Source organism: Scyliorhinus canicula, chromosome 4 (genome assembly GCF_902713615.1).
Source record: "Scyliorhinus canicula chromosome 4, sScyCan1.1, whole genome shotgun sequence".
Lineage (NCBI taxonomy): Eukaryota > Metazoa > Chordata > Chondrichthyes > Carcharhiniformes > Scyliorhinidae > Scyliorhinus > Scyliorhinus canicula.
Window position 1 is genome coordinate 27842226 of NC_052149.1, and position 24546 is coordinate 27866771.

The 24546-nt window shown below is 43.7% G+C and overlaps 1 protein-coding gene across 1 annotated transcript in view; it reads left to right on the forward strand.

Annotated features, from left to right (window-relative positions):
- snx7 (sorting nexin 7) overlaps positions 1 to 24546 on the forward strand; it is an 86757-nt gene that overhangs the window by 13887 nt on the left and 48324 nt on the right. Inside the window, exon 2 of the mRNA XM_038793916.1 lies at positions 16534 to 16716. Within this exon, the coding sequence (XP_038649844.1) occupies positions 16534 to 16716 (183 nt within the window). The remainder of the gene's footprint in view (positions 1 to 16533; positions 16717 to 24546) is intronic.

A 24546-nucleotide genomic window follows, 5' to 3' on the forward strand; every position in this document is an offset into this window, starting at 1 on the left:
GGGGTTTGATCCCGGTCCTGGGTCACTGTCCATCTGGAGTTTGTACATTTCCCCGCAATCGAAAGATGTGCAGAGTAGGTGGATTGGCCACACTAAATTGCCTCTTAATGTGAAAAAAAAATTGGGCACTTTAAAAACAAAAAATCAATGGTGTAAAAAAAAAATCAATGATATAAAATCACATTACGTGGGTTTGTTGAGAGGAAATTGTATGTGAAGCCTCATGCTAAACCTTGCATTGTACAGTCAGTTCAATAAAAGATAATGTTTACCACAACATTGCCTTGAGCCAGTTCAGTAGATCCAGTTCAGTTTTGTATAAATTCAGAATCTTTATTGCAACTCAAGAAAATAGAGTTCAGCAAGGAACTGAGTGCAAGCTTGGAGTTTGGTAAATGGGAGAGTTTGGTGAAGGGGTAAAGGAGGTGTTTGTTTCCCTTCGCTTTTTCTGTCTTTCTTTCTCACCCTTTAGGATTGGTTCTTACCATACCACAGAAACAGGAGTTAGCTGTTTGGTGAGGATATGGTAAATGGGTAAACAGAGAAAAAGAAGCAGGAGGAGGCCATTTGGCAATATTCATTATGATAACTGCTGATCATCCAGCTCAATAACCTAATTCCACCTCTTTCAGCTTGTTTGGATGAGAGTAGGGGCTTCATGGTGAATCAGCTGACTAACTGTGGCACTGTGGGACAGGATGCCATTCAAGTGAAGGGAACACATAAGAATGTAGTGGTAGTAAGGGGTTTTGTGAGGGGGTTTGACACTTCTTTGTAGCAAAGAGCGAGAGTCAAGACTGTGTTGGCTGCCCAGTGCCAGAGCTCACGACATCTGCTCAGGGCTGGAGAGGAACTTGCAATGGGAGGGGTAAGATCCAGTGGTCGTGGTCCATGTAGGTACTAGTAACATAGACAAGAAAATAATGCCTGGATTATTAGCTGAACCCTGTGCAAATTGGCATAGGACAAATATGATTAGAGCAATGAACCTGTGGCTCAAAGACTGATGTGGGCGAAGTGGGTTCCAATTTGTGCGGCAGTGGCACCAATACTGGGGAAAGTGGCATCTGCACTGTTGGGATGGTCCACACATGAACTGTGCTGAGGCTGATATTCTAGCAAGCTGCATAACTAGGGAAGGAAAGAGAGTTTTAAACTGAATAGTGGGGTCAAAGGATCAAATTTGGGAAGATGCGGTATACCAAAAAACAAAGACAAGGCAAGAGAGAAAGGTATTAATATGGGAAAGGATAAACAGACCATGACAGGAAGGAACAGAGAGTACACACCTGAGAGTAATTTAAATAAATTATTTATTGCTCATTCCTCAGTGCCCTTCAGAAGGTGGTGGTGAGTTGCTTTCTTGAACCGCTGAAGTCACTGTGTTGTTAGGGAAGGACTTCCAAGATGTTCCCCCAATGACGGTGAAGGAACGTCGATATATTTCCAAGTAAGGGTGGTGAGTGACTTGGCAGGGAACATCCAGGTGGTGGGGTTCCCAGGTATCTGCTGCTCTTGTCCTTCTAGATGGTAGTGGTTGTGGGTTTGGAAGGTGCTGTCGAAGGAACCTTGGTGAGATACTGCAGTGCATCTTGCAGATGGTACACACGGCTGCCACTGTTAGTCAGTGGTGGACGCTTTGAATGTTTGTGGAAGTTGGGAGCAATCAAGGGGCTGCTTTGTCCTGGATGGTGTTGAGCTTCTTGAGTGTTGTTGGAGCTGCACTCATCCAGGCAAGTGGAGAATATTCCATTACACTCCTGACTTGTGCCTTGTAGATGGTGGACATGATTTTGGGGTGGGGGAGGGGGGGGGGGTGGGGGGGTTGGGGTGGGGGTCAGGAGGTGAGTTACCCGCTGTACGAATCCTAGCCTTTGACCTGCCCTGGTGGCTACAGTATTATTGTGGCAAGTCCAGTTCAGTCTCTAATCAATGTTATCCCCAGGATGTTGATTGTGGGGGATTCAGTGATGGTAATGCCGTTGAATGTCAAAGGGTGGTGGTTAGGTCCTCAATTGTAGGAGATGCCTCACACTTGTGTGGCGCGAATGTAACCTGTCACTTGTCAGCCCAAGCCTGGATATTTCCAGGTCTTGCTGCATTTGGATACGGACTGCTTCATTATCTGAGGAGTCACGAATAATGCTGGCCAATTTACAGTCATCCGTAAGTATCACCACCTCTGACCTTCTGATGGAAGGGAGGTCATTGATGAAGTAGCTGAAGATGGTTGGGCCTAGGACACTACCCTGAATAACTCCTGCAATGATGTCCTGAAGCTGTGATGATTGACCTCTAACCACCACAACCATCTTCCGATGTGTCAGGTATGACTCCTTGATGCTGTACACGTCAAATGCTGCCTTGATGTCAAGGGCAGTCACTCTCAGCTCACCTCTGGAGTTCAGATCTTTTGTCCATGTTTGAACCAAGGCTGGAATGAGGTCAGGAGCTGAGTGATCCTAACGGAACTCAAACTGAGCGCCGTGAACAAGTTATTACTGAGTAAGTGCCACTTGATAGCTCTGTTGATGACTTCTTCCATCACTTTGCTGGTGATGGAGAATAGACTGATCGGGCGGTACTTGGCTGGGTTGGAGTTGCCGTGTTTCTTGTGTACAGGACACAACTGGCAATTTTCCACATTGCCAGGTGGATGTCATTGTTGTAGCTGTACTGGAATAGCTTAGCTAAGGGTGCAGCAAGTTCTGCAGTACAAATCTTCAGTACTGTTGCCCATAGCCTTTGCTGTATCCAGTGCCTTCACCATTTCTTGATATCAAGTGGAGTGAATTGTATTGGCTGTCTGCTGCTGGGGACTCCCGGAGGAGGACCGAGGTGGATCATCCACTCGGCACTTCTGGCTGAAGATTTTTGCGAATGCCTCAGCCTTGTCTTTTGCACATATGTGCTGGGCTCTCCTTCATTGAGGATGGGGATATTTGTGAAGCCTCCTCCTCCAGTGATTTGTTTAACTGTCCACCACCATTCACGGCTGGATATGGAAGGACTGCTGAGCTTAGATCTGATGTGTTCATTGTGGAATCGCTTAGCTCTGTCTATTACTTGCTGCTTATGCTGTTTGGCACACAAGTAGTGCTGCGTTATAGCTTCACCAGGTTGACACCTCATTTTTGGTACGCTTGATGTTGCTCCTGGCATGCTCTCCTGCATTCTTCATTGAACCAGGATTGATCCCCTTGGTTTGGTGTTAATGGTAGAGTGAGGGATATGCCAGACCATGATGTTGCAGATTATGGTTGAAGACAATTCTGCTGCTGCTGATGGTCCACAGTGCCTCATGGGTGCCCAGTATTGAGTTGTTGTTTGAAGTCTATCCCATTTAGCACGGTGGTAATGCCACACCGCATAATGGGAAGGCATCCTCAATGTGAAGACGGGACTTTGTCTTACAAGGACTGTGTGGTGGTCATTTCTACCGATACTGTCATGGACAGGTGCATCTGCAGCAAGCAGATTGGTAAGGGTGAGGGCAAGTATGTTTTTCCCTCTTGTTGGTTCCCTCACCACCTGCTGCAGTCCCAGTCTAGCAGCTATGCCCTTAAGGACCTGGCCAGCTGTGGTCATAATACTGAGCAGAGAAGGCTAGATCCTACAAAAATAATTAAAGGACAAAACAAAAGGCGTTGTATCTAAAATCACGCAGCATTCAAAACAAAACAGATTAACTGATGTTCTGTGCAAATACAAATGACCAAGTATGATCTGATAGCCATTACAGAGACATGATAACATAGATTGCGACCTAAATATTGAAGCATTTGTGACATGTAGGGAGGACAGGAAGTTTAGAAAAGATGGGGAGGGGGGAGGGGGGGGGGAGCTCTGTTAATTAATGATGGTATTAATACATTAGTGAGGAATTACTTAAATTCAGGAAACCAGGATGTAGAAACAGTTTGCGTTGAGATGAGAAATGATAAAGACAAGAGGTCGCCTGTGGGAGTGGTGTACAGTCCCCCTAATTGTAACTGTATGATAGGACAGTGTATAAAAGAAGAGATAGTGGGAGCTTGTCAGAAAGGTACGACGACAATCATGGGGAACTTTATCTACTCTTGGAAAAATCATTTGGGCAAGGGTAGTATGGATGAGGAGTTCATAGAATGTTTTTGCAATAGTTTCTCAGCAGAACAGCAAAAATTCCATGGGGAAGGCCCGTCATCCGTGGTTCACTAAAAATGTTAAAAGCATTAAACTTTGAGTACCCAATTCATTTTTGCAATTAAGGGGTAATTTAGCGTGGCTAATCCACCTAGCCTCCTCACCTTTAGGTTGTGGGAGCGAAACCGATGCAGACATGGGGAGAATGTGCAAACTGCACATGGACAGTGACCCAGAGCCGGGACCGAACCTGGAACTTCGGCACCGTGAGGCAACAGTGCGAACCAGTGCACCACCCTGCTGCTCATAAAGACATTAAACTGAAGAAAAAGCAATTTGCACAAAGATGAGTGGCAGGTCAGAAGATTTGGAAGAATATCAAAGAATGACAAACATTAATAAGGAGGGAATAACTAGAGTATGAGAGAAAGCTAGCTAATAGTACGAAGATGGATTATAAGAGTTTCTCTAGAAATTTAAATAAGAAAAGAGTTAACAATGTTGGTTCTGTAGAAAGTGAGTTTGGAGAATTGATAATGGAAAGTAGGGCAATGGAGAATTAATTAAACTGTCTTCATTCTCGAGGGCACAAGTAACATCTGACAAATTGCTGCAAATCATGAAAAGAAATAGGAGGGAGCATCGCAGGAAAATTACAACCACCAGGGAAATGGTACTGAACAAATGGTTGGGTCTGCGAGCTGACAAATTGTCAGGTTCCGATGGACTTCACCCTAAAGTCTAGAAAGAAGTGGCTAATGAGATAGTTGATGGATTGGTTCTCAATCTCCAAAATTCCTTAGATTCGGGGAAGATAGATAGATCGGAAGATAGAAAATGTAATTTCTTTATTCAAAAATTGAGGGATACAATAATCAAAAACTGCAGGCCAGTTAGCCTAACATCTGTATTGGGAAAATGTTAGAAGCCATTATTAAAGATGTTATAGTAGGGCACTTGAAAAAAATCAAGGCAATCTGCCAGACTCCACCTGGTTTTGTGAAGGAGATATCATGTTTAACCAAGTTATTGGAGTTCTTTGAAGGAGTCACGTGTACTGTGGATAAAAGGAAACCTGTGAATGTACTTTATTTAGGTTTCCAGGAGGCATTTGATAAGGTGCCACATCAAAGGTTATTGTCAAAAATAAAAGCTCATGGTGTAGGGGTTAAGATATTGGCATAGATTAAAGATTAGCTCGCTAACAGGAAACAGAGTTGCGATAAATGGGTCTCTTTCTAGTTGTCAGGATGTGATGAGTGGGGCCACAGGGATCAGTGCTGGGGCCTCAACCTTTTACAATTCATAGAAATGACTTGGATGAAGGTACTGAAGATATAGTTGCTAAATTTGCTGGCACAAAGATAGGTAGAAAAATAAATTGTGAAGAGGCTGCAAGGAGGCTATGAAGGGACATAGATGGGTTAAGTGAGTGCGCAAAAACTGGCAACTGGAGTATAATGTGGACATTATCTGAAATTTTCCATTTTGGCAGGAAGAATAAAAAAATAAACTTTTTATCTAAATGGTGAGAGATTGCAGAGTTCTGAAGTGCACATGGATCTGGGTGCCCCAGTGCTGAATCACAAAAGGCGAGTATACAAGTTGTGATGAATGTAGAATTTGTTGCTGTGGTGGTATGATTTGCATAGCTGTCTGCCGTTGGTGCAGAACACCGGCTTACCATTGGCCCTGGTCGGTCATGTGCCTCTCGACCGATTGGTTGAGTCCAGTCATGTGACGGCTCTCCGATTGGTCAAGAGGCTGAGTTAACCACGCCTCCATACCGAGGTATAAATAGTCTGAACGCCCGGCGGTCGTCCATTTATTGTAGTCGACCGCAGGGCTAAGTTCTAGCTTATTAAAGCCTATCTTTTGTACAGCAACTCGTCTCGCGTTCAATTGATGGCTCATCAGTTGCATTATATTTTGTATCTGTTGTAGTAATGTTTTTAAAAGCCTGTGTTAAGGCTGTGTTATTTGTTCCAGTAATAAAAGAACCTAGGTTAAAGTATCCAGACTGTGAGTCTGCTAAAGCTGTAATTAAGTCGTAAAATGTGAGGTAACCATGGTTTCCAACCATTTACCTGTTACATATATAGGACTAATGGAACATTGTTCTGATTTCTGGAGATTCCATGGAGAGTAGATAGTTAATGGGGGAGTTGTATTTAATCCTAACTAAGGAGGTCATGTGACATCTTAGTGGGATGCAGATGATGTAATTAATAGGAGGTGCCAGGTCTCTCTCTAGTTTCGCAGTTTGCCTCAGGATTTGACTCTGCCACTGCAAAAGGATTTTAAGTTGATTAGCAGTTTTGCCAAATGTTGTTACGTTGACCATAAACACACTGAACCTGCTCTTAAATGAAGTCTCCAGAGGTCTGCCCAGAGGTCTGGAGAAGCAAGTAAACCCAGTCAGTTCAAGTGAAAACTAGTTGCCCAAACGTTCAGCGAGCATATTCCAGCTACTAAAAGGAACTTGTTTTTCTTCTTGTACTCAAATGTTTCTCACAGATCTGTGGTAAATGTTACTATTACTTCTAAAACTTATTTTAGTGCAGCAGTGTTTAATTACTGGATTGTGATATGATATCGCTGCATAAATAAGGTGAGGCTGGCAGTTTGTTTTTTAGCTGACATTTAAGTTGTCAGTCCAATTTGCTGTTCACTCAATTTTGCTCACGTTGAAATCAAATTTTACACATAACAGAAAATGGCAGCAGATTTTTTGCCACCATTGCTTTGCCACTTCACTGAATCGGGCTTCAGCATCCTTTTCTTGCTACATGAATCATTAATTGCTTAGAGAATTTAGTTTTTGTAAGATGGCTATAATGCCATTTTCACAAATTCTGCGGCCCCAAACTAAAATTTTAGCACAAAGCACTGCAAGAAGTATGTAATAGGGGCTGTTTAGCACACTGGGCTAAATCGCTGGCTTTGAAAGCTGACCAAGGCAGGCCAGCAGCACGGTTCGATTCCCATAACAGCCTCCCCGAACAGGCGCCGGAATGTGGTGACTAGGGGCTTTTCACAGTAACTTCATTGAAGCCTACTCGTGACAATAAGCGATTTTCATTTCATTTCATCTTTCTCTGAATATTTCCTCTTCAAAGTTTAGTGGGGGAAATTAAAACTACTTTTACAAATTGGAATGCAATTTTAGAGCAAATCAGTGCAAAATTATTTAAGGTCATTCTATTTAAAAATATTTCATTCTAATTCCCTGACCTTGTGTGATGCTCTTATTTTTAAATTTTTTATTTTCCTAGCCCAAGTTCTAACATGCCAATTATTTTTCATTTCTGCGAATGATTCTTAATTAATTTTCATGCAATTGTCTTTAGCAGTTGAGACAGTTATCTCTCTACTGAAAGTGAGTCTTTGTGTGTTTAACCAGTAATCCAGATGTGAGTCAGAAAGATGAATAAATGATTTGTCGGCCTGCTGTCATTTTAGATAAGACTGGAAAGTCTTTCAACTACACTATGTCTGCTACAGTAATTTATTTTAAATTTATTTGAACCCTATTATAGACTGAGGAACTCAATTTTTCAAGAGTGTGTGTTTTTAGACAGCTTCATTGTGTCTATTCTTTACTTCTGCAATTTCTTTCAGCTGTGTAAATCACCCCTTCTTCAAAATTCTGCTCCTGTGATTGTGGCCTTTAGTGCACCCCTTCAACGCACTACTGCCTTTATTCCCTTCACTTGTCGCAACCCCAAACTTTCTAATTTCTTCCTTAAACTCTTCAGCATCCCTCTTGCCTTTCATCTTTTAATACGCCTCTTTAAAAAGCTACTCCTTCCACCTTGATATAGAGTCTAGCAGGGCAGCATGGTGGCGCAATGGTTAGCATCGCTGCCTCATGACGCCGAGGTCTCAGGTTCGATCCGGGCTCTCGGTCACTGTCCGTGTAGAGTTTGCACATTTTCCCCGTTTTTGTATGGGTTTCACCCCCAGAACCCAAAGATGTGCAGGTAGGTGGATTGGCCTTGCTAAATTGTCCCTTAATTGGAAAAAATGAATTAGGTACTCTAAATTTAGAGATCTAGCTATTTTTTTCCCCATACACCAAATGGGTGCTGAGAAAAGTTGTTGACCATCAACTGCTGTTTGAACTGAGATTGACTATAGTTTAGTTATTGTGACCATCTTTGACCGGGAAGCCGTATAGAAAGAACATTTGTAATTTCTTTAAAATAGCTGTGGAATCCGTCATTGTTTTTCAGAATGTTTGTAAAAGTCTTGAGAGTGTGCATCAATTGTAAAGGAATCGATTGTAATTTTCTTTTGTAAAAAGAAATACTGCTCCATGTCACCTGGTGACCCTTGACCTGGAAGCTCTACCGAGAGAAAGGAACTTAGGATATGGACACCTTCTGACCAGAGAATTGTAACCAGTAGAGGAAGAACAGAGAAGACACATTTACAAGGAGCTGTGGGTGAAATATTGTTAAAAAGGACGTAAAGCTGAAGACAGGCTCAGTGCTAGGATGATGGATTGGACAATAACACAGCTATGCTTAGATTTTTCACAGCTGACCAGACCAATTGATGAATTTTCTTAAAGGAGTCAGGTAAAGAGGCTCTGGGGAAGTTGTGTCATGAAAAGTTGTGAATCGAACTGAGGTGGTTCTACAGGAATGTCCCATTCAGGTGATTACCTTCTCCGAGAACCTCAAATCGAATGTGGCTGCTAGTGACCACTATTTGAGGGCCAAATCAATTAAGTGGGAAAGCGAGAGATCTTGCACGCCAGAGAACAAGATGGATAACTTTGGAGCTGCTGTGGTGCTGAGTGTTTACCGGGGAGCGATGCAGGTGCTTGTGTAAGTTTAAGACATATCATTGTATCGGCTATTTGATGTGAAATTTACCATTTTACTTAAAGTATCTTTTGCCTCTTCATGTTTAGTTTGCTTTGGTTCCATTTCTGTTCAAGTAAAAGTTACAAAAAAGTTAAATCTTAATGGCAATTTCTTCATTTAGGGGTTTGGGTAAACTTGGTTATTTTGGTTTATGGTTCTCCCACAGGGATCGTAACTTATTTAGAACTCACTTAATTGCAGTTCCCATTTTAGCACAATCAGTTCTTTGTCTTTTTTTGCCCTATATCCTTTCAATTGTGAGATGTTTGTGTTATTGTGTGAATTGCGCTTTCACGTATCTGATCGTCAGTCCAGAAGTAAAACACTCGAACACGTCAGTAACGAATATTCGTTTATTCACGGCCGGGACAAATCTCTAAGCAGTCGGGTAACTACCTTCGAGAAGTGCCAAAATCCCAGAATAAGGACTGTATTTTTATACATTTTACAGCTTAGGGGTGGTCCCCTTAAATTCCTAGATACACCTATGATTTGGCAAGGATCCAGAACATGTACATATATGGAATTATTCTTCGAGGTCGGGAGGTTATTTTTGACATAATCATTAGCACAAGTCACTATTAATATTATTACAAAGGTTTTTGTATCCCATGGCCATCTGGCTTAACTCATTCCAAAGCCCATTCCTTTTACATTTCAATGTTTATTTGTCTCAACTGGTCAAACGAGCTTAATTGCGCTATCTCTGCAATAAAGTAACGCTTCCCATTCATTCCATTCTTTGACTTTTTGACCTCTCTGCTTTCACAGATGCGGGTCAGAACATTAAATAGTACTAAAGCCACACTCTCCTTTTTCCATCCCATAACCTTCTGACATCTCTGCTTTCACAGATGCCGGTCAGAACACGCTCCCTTTATTTCATCCCTTGACCTGTTGACATCTCTTTCACAGAGCTTTTCAGAACTGTTATATTAACCCTATCAGTGAAGTTCCAAATGAAATCCACTTCTACATTTGTAGTTACATTTACTGAAGTTCCTGATTTTATGAAACAGATACGCAGAAATCCCAAGTTAACAACGTTTTCTATTTTAGAACCTGAGGGCTTCCTCTCAATCTCATTGTGTTTGGTCATCAATGTGACAATGAACTTATTTTACCCGGTATCCAGCTGTGCATTATTATTGTTTGCCAGGAATGGAAGTTGAATTCTCTCATCATTTCTCAAAATGGTTCTTGGTTCTCAGTTCTTGGCATTACTAAATATTTCAGAATTCTAAAAGAAAATTGGGCAACTTGAAGAATTGAGAACCGGGCTAGGAAACTGAAGCATGAAAGTAAGATGGCTGATGTTTATGAAGTTCTGTGAAGGTGGCTTAATCACTGAAGAGCTCAGACAATCCTTCTTTTCAAAAGCTGATGAGCTTTTCAAAGAACTGAGTGGAAAGCTTCAAAGCACCAAATCGATTCCTGTGCTGCTGGAAAATGAGACATAACCTTGCACACAATGGTGTGTGGTGAAACAGTAGACACAAGTTGATTAGGTTGATTAAAGGAGTCCCAGCGGCTTGAGGGAGGTAGCACATTCAGTCTTTCAATGGATGACGACCTTGACATCTGCAGAGAGATGTCTGCTGCAGAAATTGTTTCTTCTTTTAAAGAAATAGACATGCAGAGTATGTACATACAGATGTTCCTTACCTGAAATCCCCACCATTAGAGACTGGCGACTTACTGAGTCAAAAGATAACGAAACACTGGAATTTTATGACAGTGTGGAGGCGGATGACTTCAGATAACCACCAAAAGAAAGAATCAGTGCTCTTTGCAGAATAAAATAAATTTCAGATGATGAGTTTTTCTTTAATTTTTAATATTATACTGTATTTAAGCAGTAAAGAATGACAAACTGAGCATTTCAAATAACATGATCATGCTGTATTCATCCATCTTTTAAAATCTTTGGCATATAAATTGTCCTTTCAAGCCTCAAAAGACCTTCCAAAAAATGGGGTTATTTGCCGAGTATAAAATGTTAACCACAGGTGGTGGTTTGCATTTTGAAATATGAAAAAAATACTTCCTCTGCAGCACAGTTATTTGACAAGTTGGCAAATGTTATGACTTTTAGCTTGAAATCAGCTTCATACTACATTTGTATAGTTGGAAAACTAATTTCTCTCTTTCTTTCGCCATGTGCAGTTTTCTCTGTGTAGATTTGTCTTAAACTCTTGCACATCTTTGCAATACAGAGCATATTATGAGTTCCCTTGCTCCCATTTATAAGGTACTAAGAAAAACATTCATTTATGAGGTGAAAAATTAAGGCTGATAACTATTTAAAAAAAAAATTATTTCTGGGATGTGGGCGTCGCTGGTTAGGCAAGCATTTATTGCCCATCCCCCGTTGTCATTCAGAAGGTGGTTGTGAGCTGCTGCCTTGAACCGCTGCAGCCCCTGAGGTGTAAGTACACCCACAGTGTTTCCATGCGTCTGATGCTCTTGTCCTTCTAGATGATAGTGGTAGTGGGTTTTGAACGTGCTCTCTAAGGAACCTTGGCGAGTTACTGCAGTGCATCTTGTAGATGGTACACATGGCAGCCACTGTTCGTCGGTGGTGGACACTTTTAATGTTTGTGGAAGGTGGAGCAATTAAGCAGGCTGCTTTGTCTTGCATGGTGTGGAGCTTCTAGAGTGCTGTTGGAGCTGTACTCATCCAGGCAAGTGGTGAATATACCATTACTCTCCTGACTTGTGCCTTGTAGATGGTGGACAGGCTTTGGGAGGTCAGGAGGTGAGTTCCACCGTAGGACTCCGAGCCTTTGAACTGCCCTGGTAGCCACAGTATTAATGTGGCTAGATCAATTCGGTTTCTGATCAATGGTAACTCCCAGGATGTTTATTTTGGGTAATTCAGCTACGGTAATGCCATTGAATGACATGGGGCGATGGTTAGACCCTCTCTTGTAGGAGATGGTCATTGCCTGGCACTTCTGTGGCGTGAATATAACTTGCCACTTGTCAGCCCAAGCCTGGATATTGTCCAAGTTTTGCTGTATTTGGACATGGACTGTTTCATTATCTGAGGAGTTGTGAATGGTGCTGAATATTGTGCAATCATCTTCAAACATCCCCACTTGTGATGGAAGGGAGGTCATTGATGAAGAGCCTAAGGTGGTTGGGCCTAGGACACTACCATGAAGAACTTCTGCAGAGATGTCCTGGAGCTGAGGTGATTAACCACCACAACCATCTTCCTTTGTGCCAGGTATGACTCAAACTAGCGGAGAGTTTTCCCACTGATTCCAGTTTAGTTTGGGCTCCTCAATGTCAAAGGTTGTCACTCTTACCTCACCTATGGTATTCAGCTCTTTTGTCCATATTTTAACCAAGACTGTAATGAGGTTAATGAGAACCCAAACTGAGCTCCATGAGCAGGTTATTGCTGAGTAAGTATCGCTTGACAGCACTGTTGATGACGATACTAATGTGGGTACATGTCATTGCTGAGAATAAGCAAAAACATGATTTTTTTGAGCCTGTCACGCACCACCCTGATGTTATCTGCAAGTTCCAACTTGGAACACCGATTTGTGAGTGTATAGTTTTGTGTTTTGGAATGGTGTCAGGAGGCAAGTGAAACTCCAGTGAGAATAAGCAGTTCAATCGTCGTGTAACAATTATTAAAGACTATTAAATTACAGAGAAGACAAATATACACAAACTTGACTACTATAAGGTATTTAAGTACATGTATTACTAGACACACAGTTTATGTAGAACGTGCCCCTTGTCCCGAACTATATCAGTGATCCTTGAATGCCTTAAGACTGCCCTGTTTCCCCAAACAACATCCAAGTTAAATAAATCAACAAGTTAAAACCAACTTACAGTTACAACACAATATAAGGATGATAATGAAGTCTAGGAAATGGCTTGTCCTGGTCCAGCAAATACAGTTAAACTCCCTTTACAAAAGATTTCTACACTGCCTTAGCTCTTAAGGTGTTTATTCTTATAACTATAGATTGTTATGTTGCAATAAATGTTGCACAATGATTATAAACTATCACAAACTTGGGAAATATTGCTGATAAATGTACAGGTCTGAAATTAATAGGAAGAAGCAAAGAAACTTAAAGAACTGAACAGAGTGAGCCAAGACGATGAAAAATTTGCTAAAACATTTTTAGAAAAGTTTTCTTTTTGAGTTCATTAGGGAGATAGACCTTCACAATTAAGACCTTGTCATTTCATAGAATTTACAGTGCAGAAGGAGGCCATTCGGCCCATCGAGTCTGCACCGGCTCTTGGAAAGAGCAAGGTTAACACCTCCACCCTATCCCCATAACCCAGTAACCCCACCCAACACTAAGGGCAATTTTGGACACTAAGGGCAATTTTGGACACTAAGGGCAATTTTGGACACTAAGGGCAATTTTGGACACTAAGGGCAATTTATCATGTCCAATCATGTTGCAGTGTAATTAATGCAAAGCTACAAGCTAAAACCAGTATCAAATGGAGTTCCTCCATCTCATTGCTTAGTCAGAGTAGGGTAAATGAGAAAGGCACAAACAACTGCTGTTGCCTTCTTAACCACTTTCTCAACCTGCCTGCTGCTTTCAATGATTTGTGCACACATATTCCAAGATGTTTTGTTCCCTCATTCCCTTTAGAATTGTGCCCATAGTTTACATTGCTTTCCTTGTTCTTCCTATTAAAATGTACCACTTCACATTTTTCTGCATTAAATTTCATTTGCCATGCATCTGGCCATTCTACCAGCCTGTCTATATCTTGAGGTTTAATGCTATCCTTCTCGCATCTCACAGTGCCTCCTGTGTCATCTGCACATTTTGAAATTGCACCTTGTATACCCGAAGTCTAAATATTAATGTACATCAAAAGGAGCAGAAGTCCTGGTAATGACCTTAGGAGAATACCATGATATACCTTCCCCAGAACAACAGTTTCTGTTGCATTTTGTCACTCAACCAACCTTGTAACTATGCTGCAACTGTCCCTTTTAGTCCATGGATGCTAACTTTGCTGAAAGTGTATGATGTGGCACTTCTTGAAATGTCTTTTGGGAGTCCAAATACAATGAAATCACATATCAATCTATATGCATAACGTTACCCTCGTTAACCCTCCCTCACTTCCCGTACCAGCCTCCCCGAACAGGTGCCGGAATGTGGCGACTAGGGGCTTTTCACAGTAACTTAATTTGAAGCCTACTTGTGACAATAAGCGATTTTCTTTTCTTTTCATTTCATTTCATCACAAAGCTGAGTCAGGTTAGTTAAACGCTATCTTCTTTGAACAAATCCATGCCAGCATTCCTTAATTAATTGCTGTTGAATTAATGGTGGGGCGAATGGTGCTGCCCTTAATGTTTGCGTGAATGGTTGTGCCACTGCATGGTTAGTTTTACCAATGTGGCATTTTGCAATCTGCCTCACCATTCGCATGCTTTGAATGTTGTGAAGTTGCTGTATTTATGTTAACTAAACTCAACGCAAACATTTTAACTGGTGATCAGCAATGTAAATACCCTTTTAATTGTATCATTACTGCCAATCAACCTCTGGAACTGAAAATTAACTATTTAGCTCGCTAGTTTGGAAACTGTTCCTTGAGGTTTTGAATTTTTCGGTAAAATTTTAAATATCAGATTAAAAAACAATCTTTTATCTTTTCCTCCTTCTAAACTAAATCACCCATTTCCCATTGACTTCCCCTGTTTCCACTCTATTTCACATTGATTTTCTTTTCTAACTTGCTGCAATTCATCACAAATGAAGCCATGACAGTTCTGGTTGAATCTTCAATGAGCTAGGTGGTATTGCATAATTTTATTTCTTCTTTGGTGACAAAAAGCGACAATGTTCAGAAAACAAGGTCATTTTAAGGGATTTGACCACAACCACCTTGTGTATTCAAATGGATGTTGTGTTACTAAGACCATTTTGACTTATGATATCATTTATAAGCCATGCTCACCTTAAGATCTGTGTGCATTTGTTAAACTTGGTGGGGGGAGGGGGGAGGTAATGGTGTATTGTAGCATAATCCAACATTTTATGTTCAATTTTTTTTCTTGTTAAAACGGATTAGCGGCCATAAGACTCTGTTCCTCCATGTTTTTAAAAAAATATATGGGGCGTGTTTCACCATCGGCTGACGCCAGAATCGGGAAACGTGTTTGGGCAGAGAACCGGTTTTGACTCCAAAATCATGACTAGCGGCAGTTTCACACTGAATCGCAATTCTCCGGTGCCTCGACAGCGGCGTTGATTCATTCCAGAATGCACATCCAGTAAACAGCTTTGGCATATTAGCGGGCCTGACCTGGTATTCTCCGGGGCCTTCATGATGCTCCTGCTCCACTGGGAAAAATCCTGATGGCGAGGTGCACTTGCGCTTTTAAAAATCGTAAACAGGTGCCGCGGCTGCTGAGGGAGAGAGAGGGGTATGAAAAGTGTCCAACATCGCCATATACTTGCTGATAGTCGTGCCGCAGGCAGGGGTGCTTCTGATAGTGGGGAGGAGTAGCGGAGGATGGCCAGGAGATGGGGCACGGGGCACCATTGCTGTGGCCTAGAAGGCAGCCATGCAGCTGCGCACGCTGCTGACTGCCCACTGTGAACTTAGGGCCATAGGTCGTATGGGTGTCCCCCAGTGCACCTCTGGTCCCAGCTGACCCATCAGCAGAATGGGCTTGCTCCAGCGCAACCAGTGCCACCTTGTTGGCTGGATGAGTGTGTGTGGGGAATGTAATGTGTATATGAGGCTGCAACTTGTCAGCCGCCTGAGTGTCAGTCACGGACCCGGCGAACCCACACCGTTTCTCATTGGAATAGATTGTGTTCCATGTAGCACCGGTGCTAGCCCCTCCACCATCGCTGAATCGGTCCAGGTGCAGTGCCAGTTTTGCAGTCGTGGAAGTCCATGAATCCTGCCCTGGTGTCAACACTTTGCCTCAGAAACGGAGAATACCGCCAATGGTGCTTTGAGCCAGGGTTCCATTCTGGAATCTTCCCATACAGTTATAACACCAAATGGGATTGTGACAATGTTTTAATGTAATTGATCTTCAATTTTCTTTTAAAGAAACTTGTCATATTTGAACTAATACTCGGGTCAAGCAGCGGAGGGAAAAATAAGAGTTCTGATGTAAGGCCACAGATCTGAAAGGTTAACTCACATTTGCTGCTTAACCTGCTGAGTATTTCCAGCATTTTCCGCTTTTATTTCAGGTTTCCAGCATCCCCTTTATTTTACTTTTATATTAGTTTGTCACACTTAAAGTTTGATCACATTTTGTACTTGCCAATTTCAGTTTGTAAAATTACATTCAAAACTTCACAACACAAGTCCTGGGTTGTACTTTTATCTGAAGAATCTCACAATATAAATTAGAACATCGGTTCACTAAGTGTACAAGTCCAGGATCTTACAAGATCAGATTATATAAGTTCTATATATGGCTTTGTGCAACTGCTACTTATGCTGACAGGATCTCTATTTAGATCACAATGGTTCTTGTCTTTCTGTCTTCCAACAGGATGCTAGTTTCACCGATGCAAGCTCATTCAGCATCTCCATGCAAACTTCACCATCTTCTATGATCAATCAGCACACTTTGGAAGATGAGTCTGATGGCAAAGATATTTTTGTCGCAGTAGATGACCCAGAAAATCATGTCACAGCAATTGAAACTTTTGTCACTTACAGGATCACTACTAAGGTAAGAGAAAATAGTCACTGATTAACGTAGTTCCAATACTTAATTTCAAAAACTAACTGTAATATAATTTTAGGAACATTTTGTTGCAAAACAATGGTGCATTATTGCGAATGATGGAGAAATCTAGCAAAACATAATGTGATGCTCTGGCCCTAGAATGCAGACTGCCAGGTATAGAATCAAAGATAGGAAAATGTTGCCAAATCTGAATTCTATTATTTCTCAGTCCTTTATCATTTTTGTTTTGCTGGGTACATTTTGAAAAGGATGATCATCAAAAAGTATTGATGGTCAGGCTTTTAGCATTGTTTCATGTAGCTGTAAATTACATGCGCTTTTTGTTACGCTCAGGTAACGCCACAGGCTCCAATATTTGAGTGTAATTCACTGGTACACTAGGCCGCTTTGATGTAAAACAGATTTTACCAGAAGTTGGATGTTTAAGATTTACAAATAACTAAATATTTGCCTAAAGCTGTTAAAATTTCAAGTAACGTTCAAAAATATTTTTAATAGATCGAGGAATTGATTGGTATTTTACCCAACTCTGATTTTCTCACTGTACACCACTCAAGTCAACACGAATCATAAATCTAGCACACTTGTGCTTTCATGGGATTGATTTAAAATTAAATAAATCAACTGACTGTACACCACTCAAGTCAACACGAATCATAAATCCAGCACACTTGTGCTTTGATGGGATTGATTTAAAATGAAATAAATCAACTAACTTTTGGTAATACAACATTTAGATTGTGATTCAAGATCATAGCAAAAAAGTCTTGTCGTCTAAACCTATTTTTATTCTTAATATCAACGCTGCTTAACATAAACAGTTAAATTGCAAATTTATGTCTGCCTTTGGAATGTAATTAAATACTTTCTGTTAATAAACTTTGGGTTACAATATGAAGCAGTTTTATTATTTCCCTGACTATTGTAATTATAAGTCTCATTGACTTGGAAGTTGGGTGTCTCAGATACCTTCCTTTTCCTAACTGTTTATTTAATAATGGGTGGAAATTTAGGTAATGAGAAATGTAAGTTTGTATTTCCTCAATATGCAGTTTTTACGTGTAAATAAAGGACGGGATGATCAACTTTAAATCTTAAAAGGCACAGAATAAAGACAACTCTGATTAAGGCTTTATCCAATTAAAGGTCTTTATAAAAATTGAGCAGTGAAATAGTTCCCTTTCATCTGATTTCTGCTGTATTGACAGTTCCCAAGGAAACTAACCTGCTTCATGAACAAATCAATTAGTATAGCATGCTGTTTCCTGGTTGTAAGATTGTTTTTTCTCTCTAGTTACAGAATATTCATATTATCTTCAGTTTACCAGTTTAAATGTTCATATACTATTATTGGGGAATAATTTGAATTATTAATTTAGCGGTACCTCACTTTGACTCAAATAGGATTTGTGTCAAATAAGATACTGTTCTGTGGTTAATGTATATGCAAAGCAGAATACTTTTTAAATATATTTTTCCGAAAAAGTGTCCAATTTTATGAAGAAATTAGAATCTTGACTTTTCTCCAAAAATCACTGGAAATGCAGTTCGATTATTTTCATTGGCTTCTGAGGCCTCTGGGCCAGAGATGGAACCACCAATCGAGGTTCCCTTTTCCCTGTCACTTGAAAACTGATGTGTTAATATTTGATGAGAACAGCACCAGGCTTGACTGCAATGCTGGTTTTGTTTTTTCTAGCCAGTAACGCCCAAATTGATTAACTATTGCTCATCCCCAATTATCTTTGTGAAACGTGTAATGAGCCACCGCCTTGAACCATTGCAGGGTATATGCTATTAAGCTGTAATTCCAGGATTTTGATCCAGCTCTGAAAAAGGATCTGTTTCCAAGTCAAAGGGCTGGATCCTCTGATTCTGAGGCTATGTCCTCACGCTGGTATGGGAACGGGAATGTTTTACGACTGGAAATTTGGTGCAAAACGGCCACGGATCCTCCGTTTGGCTGGGTCCAGTAGGCAGGCAGCGTGAGCACCCGGCTCTTGCTGCCCATACAGCCCAGAGAATTGTCGGGGCGGCAGCCAAATCCGTGCAACATGGCAAGTGGACCCAGCCTGCAAAATAATGCCCCCTTTTGGCCGGCTCGCGAGCCCCGGACCACCCCCCCAATAATGCCCCCAGCCCCTGACGAAATCCCACCTGCCCGTGGACTGAGTCCACAGCCGCCACGCTGAGTTCCCGATGGAAGATAGCACGCGACCGATGCCGTCGGGAACTCGGCTGGTCGGGGGTGGGCCTCGGGCAACATTCTGAGGCCGTCGATACGGCGCGCGGCATACTCTCAAGAGTAGCCACTTTGGAAGGGACGGAGCATCGCGAAAGAACCCCGTCCCCGATCGGATATTCTCCAGCCGAACACAATTTCGCCATCGCTGACCGGAGAATCCCACCCAAGGGGCGAAATTCTCCGAACCCCAGCAGGGTCGGAGAATCGCCTGGGGCCGCCGAAAATCCCGCCCCCGCCGTGGCAGAGATTCTCCGCCACCCGGGAATTGGCGGGGGCGGGATTTTCGGCGGCCCCAGGCGATTCTCCGACCCTGCTGGGAATCACGCCACTCCGATCGGCGAGGCCCCTGCGGCGATTCTCTGGCCCACAATGGGCCGAAGTCCCACCGCTGGGAGGCCTCTCCCGCCGCCGAGGTTTGAACCACCTCTAGTGGCGGCAGGAACGGCGCCGCGACCGGGCCCCCGGGGTCCTGGGGGGGGGCGTGGCAATCGGACCCCGGGGGGTGCCCCCACGGTGGCCAGGCCCGCGATCGGGGCCCCCCGCTCAGACTCCAGGCCAGTGCCCTGGGTGCACTCTTTCTCCTCCGCCGCCGCCACGGCCTCCGCCATGGCGGAAGCGGAAGAGAAACCCACATCGCGCATGCGCCGGTGGTGATGTCAGCGGCAGCTGGTCGCTGACGTCACCGCCGGCGCATGCGCCGACCGGCGAAAGCCTTTCGGCCAGACCCACTGCCATTGAAAGGCCGCTGGCGCCGGTTTTGTGCGCCAGTCTTCTGGTGCCAACCGCTCCGGCGCGGGGCTAGCCCCCAAAGGTGCGGAGAATTCCCCACCTTTGGGGAGGCCCGACCCCGGAGTGGTTGGCGCCACTCCCCTACGCCGCCCCCCCCCCCCCCCCCCCCCCGTCACGCCGGGTAGGGGAGAATCCCGCCCCAGGTGTGTGACTTGAAGGTGAACTCTGAAATGGCAGCGTTCCCATGTGCTTGTTGCCCTCGTCATTCTGGATGGTGGAGGTTGTGGATTTCGAAGGTGTTGCCAATGAAGCCTTGATGAGTTGCTGCATCTTACAGATGATGGCAACAGTGGAGGGGAGCGGTCTATTAAGTGGTTAGATATGGTGGTAATTGAAAAAATGATTTTATCTTGGATGGCATCAAGCTTCTTTGATTTTGTTGAAGCTGTACTCATTCAGGTAATTGAAAAATATTCAGTCACCCTCCTTGTATGTGCCTTGTGAATGGTGGACAAGCTTGGAGTGTCAGAAGGTGAATATCATGCCTCAGAATTCCCAGCTTCTTATCTAACGTTGTAGTCACAGCATTTATGTGGGTGGTCCATGGACATTTCTGGTTGGTTGTAGTAAGATTGGTCTTATCTCTCGCTCAAAGATAAGTCCGGTTGAATGAATGCAAAGTTTATTTCTTAAAAATACATTTTGGTACATTTACATAAAATTAACTGGAAAATGCTTTTTCCGTGTCTCTCGAAATGTCCTTGAACAAGTAAAACAAAACTTCAAGGTAAAAGTGACTTCAGATTACAAAATTAAAAATCATTTCAACAAAGGCCTTTGTTGAAATGTTTATTCTCCGACGGCTATAATTTTCTCTGCTAATCCGTTAGATGGATCAATCCTTAAGGGAATCCTTATCTGGGTTTAGCCCCTTAGTTTCATTGGTTCTAAATCTCATCTGAGACCCCCCTTGATTCGTTCAGGAAAATATCAGTCACTTAACAAGTGATTGGTTAATTAGACATCAAGCAATGACTCCAAATTAATTAGCTGTCCCATGATTTTTGGCCCACGTTCAAACTCCCTACGTCACGTCTTGTCTCAGCTGCGATATTATAGATCATAGAATTTACAGTGCAGAAGGAGGCCATTTGGCCATCGAGTCTGCACCGGCCCTTACAAAGAGCACCCTACTCAAGCCCACGTATCTACCCTATCCCAGTAACCCCCACTTAACCTTTTTGGACACTTAAGGGCAATTTAGCATGGCCAATCCACCTAACTGGCACATCTTTGGACTGTTGGAGGAAACCGGAGCACCTGGAGGAAACCCGTGCAGACTCCGCACAGACAGTGACCCAGCCGGGAATCAAACCTGGGACCCTGGAGCTGTGAAGCAATTGTGCTGCCCATATTTTTTCTATCTTGTCGAATGTATCTTCCATATCAGGACTTGTAGGACATTATTCGTAACATTTGAGACAGCCATGGACAGTATTCAAACAATTATAACTTACTCGTATTTCAATAATTTTCAAGAATCATTTTAGCCAGTATTTTAAAGGACCCCCCTCTATAATTGGTGAATCCAGCAGTGGTGAATCCAGGATGATGGTGGGGAATTTGATAATGCTAATGCTGTTGAATGTCATGGGGTGGTGACTACATTTCTCTTGCTGGAGATGGTCGCCGCTTGTCCATTTTGTAGTGCTATTGTTACTTGACACTGTTCAGTCCAACACAACGTTTTCCAGATCGTGCTGTATGTGAGCATCAACTGCTTCATTATCCAAGGAGTTTTGAATGAAATTAACCTTGTGCAAGAATAAGTGGATATCCCTATTTCTGACTTTATGATAGTGGGAAGGTCATTGATGAAACAGCTGAAGATTGCTAAGCATTTGACACTGCCCTGAGGATCTTCTGCTGTGGTATCCTGGAGATGATTGGCCTTCAACAACCCCAAAAATCTTCCTTTAGGTCTCTTCCTTTAGATAGTCCCTCAACATTGAGGATGACTTGTTTCTACTTTCTACTGAAAATCCAATCATGGATCCACAGACTCTGCCATAGGTTTGCCAAGAGGTGCCTGATGGGGTGGGTGAGATGCTCTAGATTATGTGCTTCCTTCCGCTGTTTACACTTGACCTTTGCGTGCTCCACCCTGCAACGCCAAGGTCATTGCTGCCTTCGCGGATGCTTTTTCTCCAGCTTGTGTGTTCCCAGGCAAGTGATTCCCATGTATCATTATCCCATGTATTTATTGAGGGAGGGTTTCAGCGTGCCCTTGTAGCGTTTCCTCTACCCTCCTCGTGATTGCTTGCCATTACAGAGCTTGAAGTAGAGTGTTTTGGGTGTCTTGTGTTGAGCATGCGGGCATTGAGCATGACCAGTGCCTCGTCACTGGGGAATGGACTGGGAGAGGACGCTCACGTTGGTACCCCTATCCTGTAGCATTGTGGCTTCACTGCGTCAGGGTCCCGGGTTCGATTCCTGGCTTTGATCGCTGTATGTGCAGAGTCTGCACGTTCTCTCCGTGTCTGCAGAGTCTGCACGTTCTCTCCATGTCTGCATGGGTTTCCTTCTGGTGCTCCGATTTTCTTCCACAAGTCCCAAAAGACGTGCTTGTTAGGTGAATTGGACATTCTGAATTCTCTCTCTTGTGTACCCGAACATGTGCCGTCGTGTGGTGACTGGGGGATTTTCACAGTAACTTCATTGCAATGTTAATGTAAGCCTACTTGTAGCATTAATAAAGATTATTATTATTATGTTTGCCGGATTTTGTGGAGGCAGCATTGGTGATATCTCTCCAAGGATTTGAGGTGCCTGCTGTACATTGTCCAAGTTTCTGATGCATACAGGAGGATGGGGACCACAGCTGCTCTGTAGACCATGAGCTTGGTGCTGGGCTTGAGGTCTTGGTCTTCAAATACTCTGTTCCTCAGGTGTCCGAAGACTGCGGTGGCACATTATAGTAGATTTCTTCGTCAATGTCTCCTTGCACCAAGAGTAGGCTTCTGAAGTATGGGAAATGATCCTCTTTGTCCAAGGGCTCACCATGGATCTTGATGGTTGGTGAGCAGTTTTGTGTGGCAGGAGCAGGCTGGTAGAACCTTTGATTTCCGAATGTTTAGTCTGAGGCCCATTCTCTCGTATGCCTCAGTGAATGTGCAACAATGGTTTGTAGCTCAACCCTTGTGCGCACACACAGATGTCGTCTGCACACTGCAGCTCGATGATAGAGGTTGGGTTGGTCTTGGTTCTGGCCTGGAGGCGTGGAGGTTGAACAGTTTCCTGCTTGTCCGGCAGGTTAGCTCCACTCCAGCGGGGGGTCAGGGTGACGAGGTAGAGTGTTGCTGCAGAGAAGATGGAGACGTGGGGTGGCACAGCCCTGTTTGACCTCAGTTTGCAAATGTATTTGGTCTGTGCATGTCATCGTGGAGCAGGTGCCGAATTTCTGCGAGCAGCTGAATTTGAGGAGGATGTTCCACAATCCCTCATGGTTGACGGACGCCTTCGCGAGATCGAAGAAGGCCATGTACAGAAGTTGATGTTGCTCCCTGCACTGTTCCTGGATTTGTTGTACGCTGAAGGTGATGTCCATTGAGCCTCTTGATGGGTAGAAGTCGCTCTGAGACTCAATGAGGTGCTCTTCAGCCACTAATTTTCACAGTCGGACCTATCTCCTTTCTTGAAAATGGTCACAAATAAGGCATCTCTGAGATCATCCGGCATGCTTTCTTCCTTCCAGGCAAAGATGATGAAATTGTAGATTCTTGTCAGGAGTGCATCTCTGCCATATTTTATTACTTCTTTGGGGATTCCATTTGCGCTAGAGGCCTTGCGGTTCTTCAGCTGCCGGTTGGCCTTTTTGACCAACAGCGAGCTGGGGTTGCGCTGAGATGGTGGCGGGTGGCGTATTGTGGGATGGTGTCGAGGACACTTGTGTCAAGGTCTGTGTCCTGGTTGAGAAGGTCCTTGAAATGCTCTCTCCAGCGGGCATTGACTACCTCTCGGTCTTTGATGAACGCCTCTCTGTTTTTGGCTCTGTGGGGTATGCTCGATGTTCAGATCTGCTGCTGTTGTGGTTGTCCATGAGGGTCCTGATGTTCCAGGTCCCAAAATTCATTTGGACGGATGGGGTGTGTTTGCGGTGGAAAATGCCCCTGCGTGGATTCTTTTAACGTGGGGTGGTCATTATAAACCAACCAGCAGCGGCACGAGGTCTTGGCCGTGTGGCAGGGACATCCAAGACTACTGGAGACCGGTCTTGCTGTAGGACGGGGACTAACACACACACTCATCATCCTCCACTGATCTGCCTGTCAGAGACACTACATGCAAAGCATGATGTCATCTCATTTTCACTCCCCCTCATACCTGGCCGTCTCGTCTCTGCTTGCACTGCTGCCATCATCCCGCTGTTGGTCCCCTCGGCCCCCACCCCCACACGTCTGCTGCTCCCCTCGTCCCTCACCCCCCCCCCCCCCCCCCATCTGCTGCACCCCTCGCCCGCTGATGGCACTCTTCCCCCCCCCCCCCCATGCTGCTCCTGGCCCCCATGTGCCCCACCCACCTGTGCCACGCTCCCACGCCTCCCGCCCACACTGCGCCCCTCGCACCTGTGCCACTTGCGGGTGGTGGTTCATGTCAAGAGGGCGAGAATACAAGACCAGGGATGTACTTCTGAGGCTGTATAAGGCTCTGGTCAGACCCCATTTGGAGTATTGTGAGCACTTTTGGGCCTCGTATCTAAGGAAGGATGATGTGGAGATGCCGGCGTTGGACTGGGGTCAGCACAGTAAGAAGTTTTACAACACCAGGTTAAAGTCCAA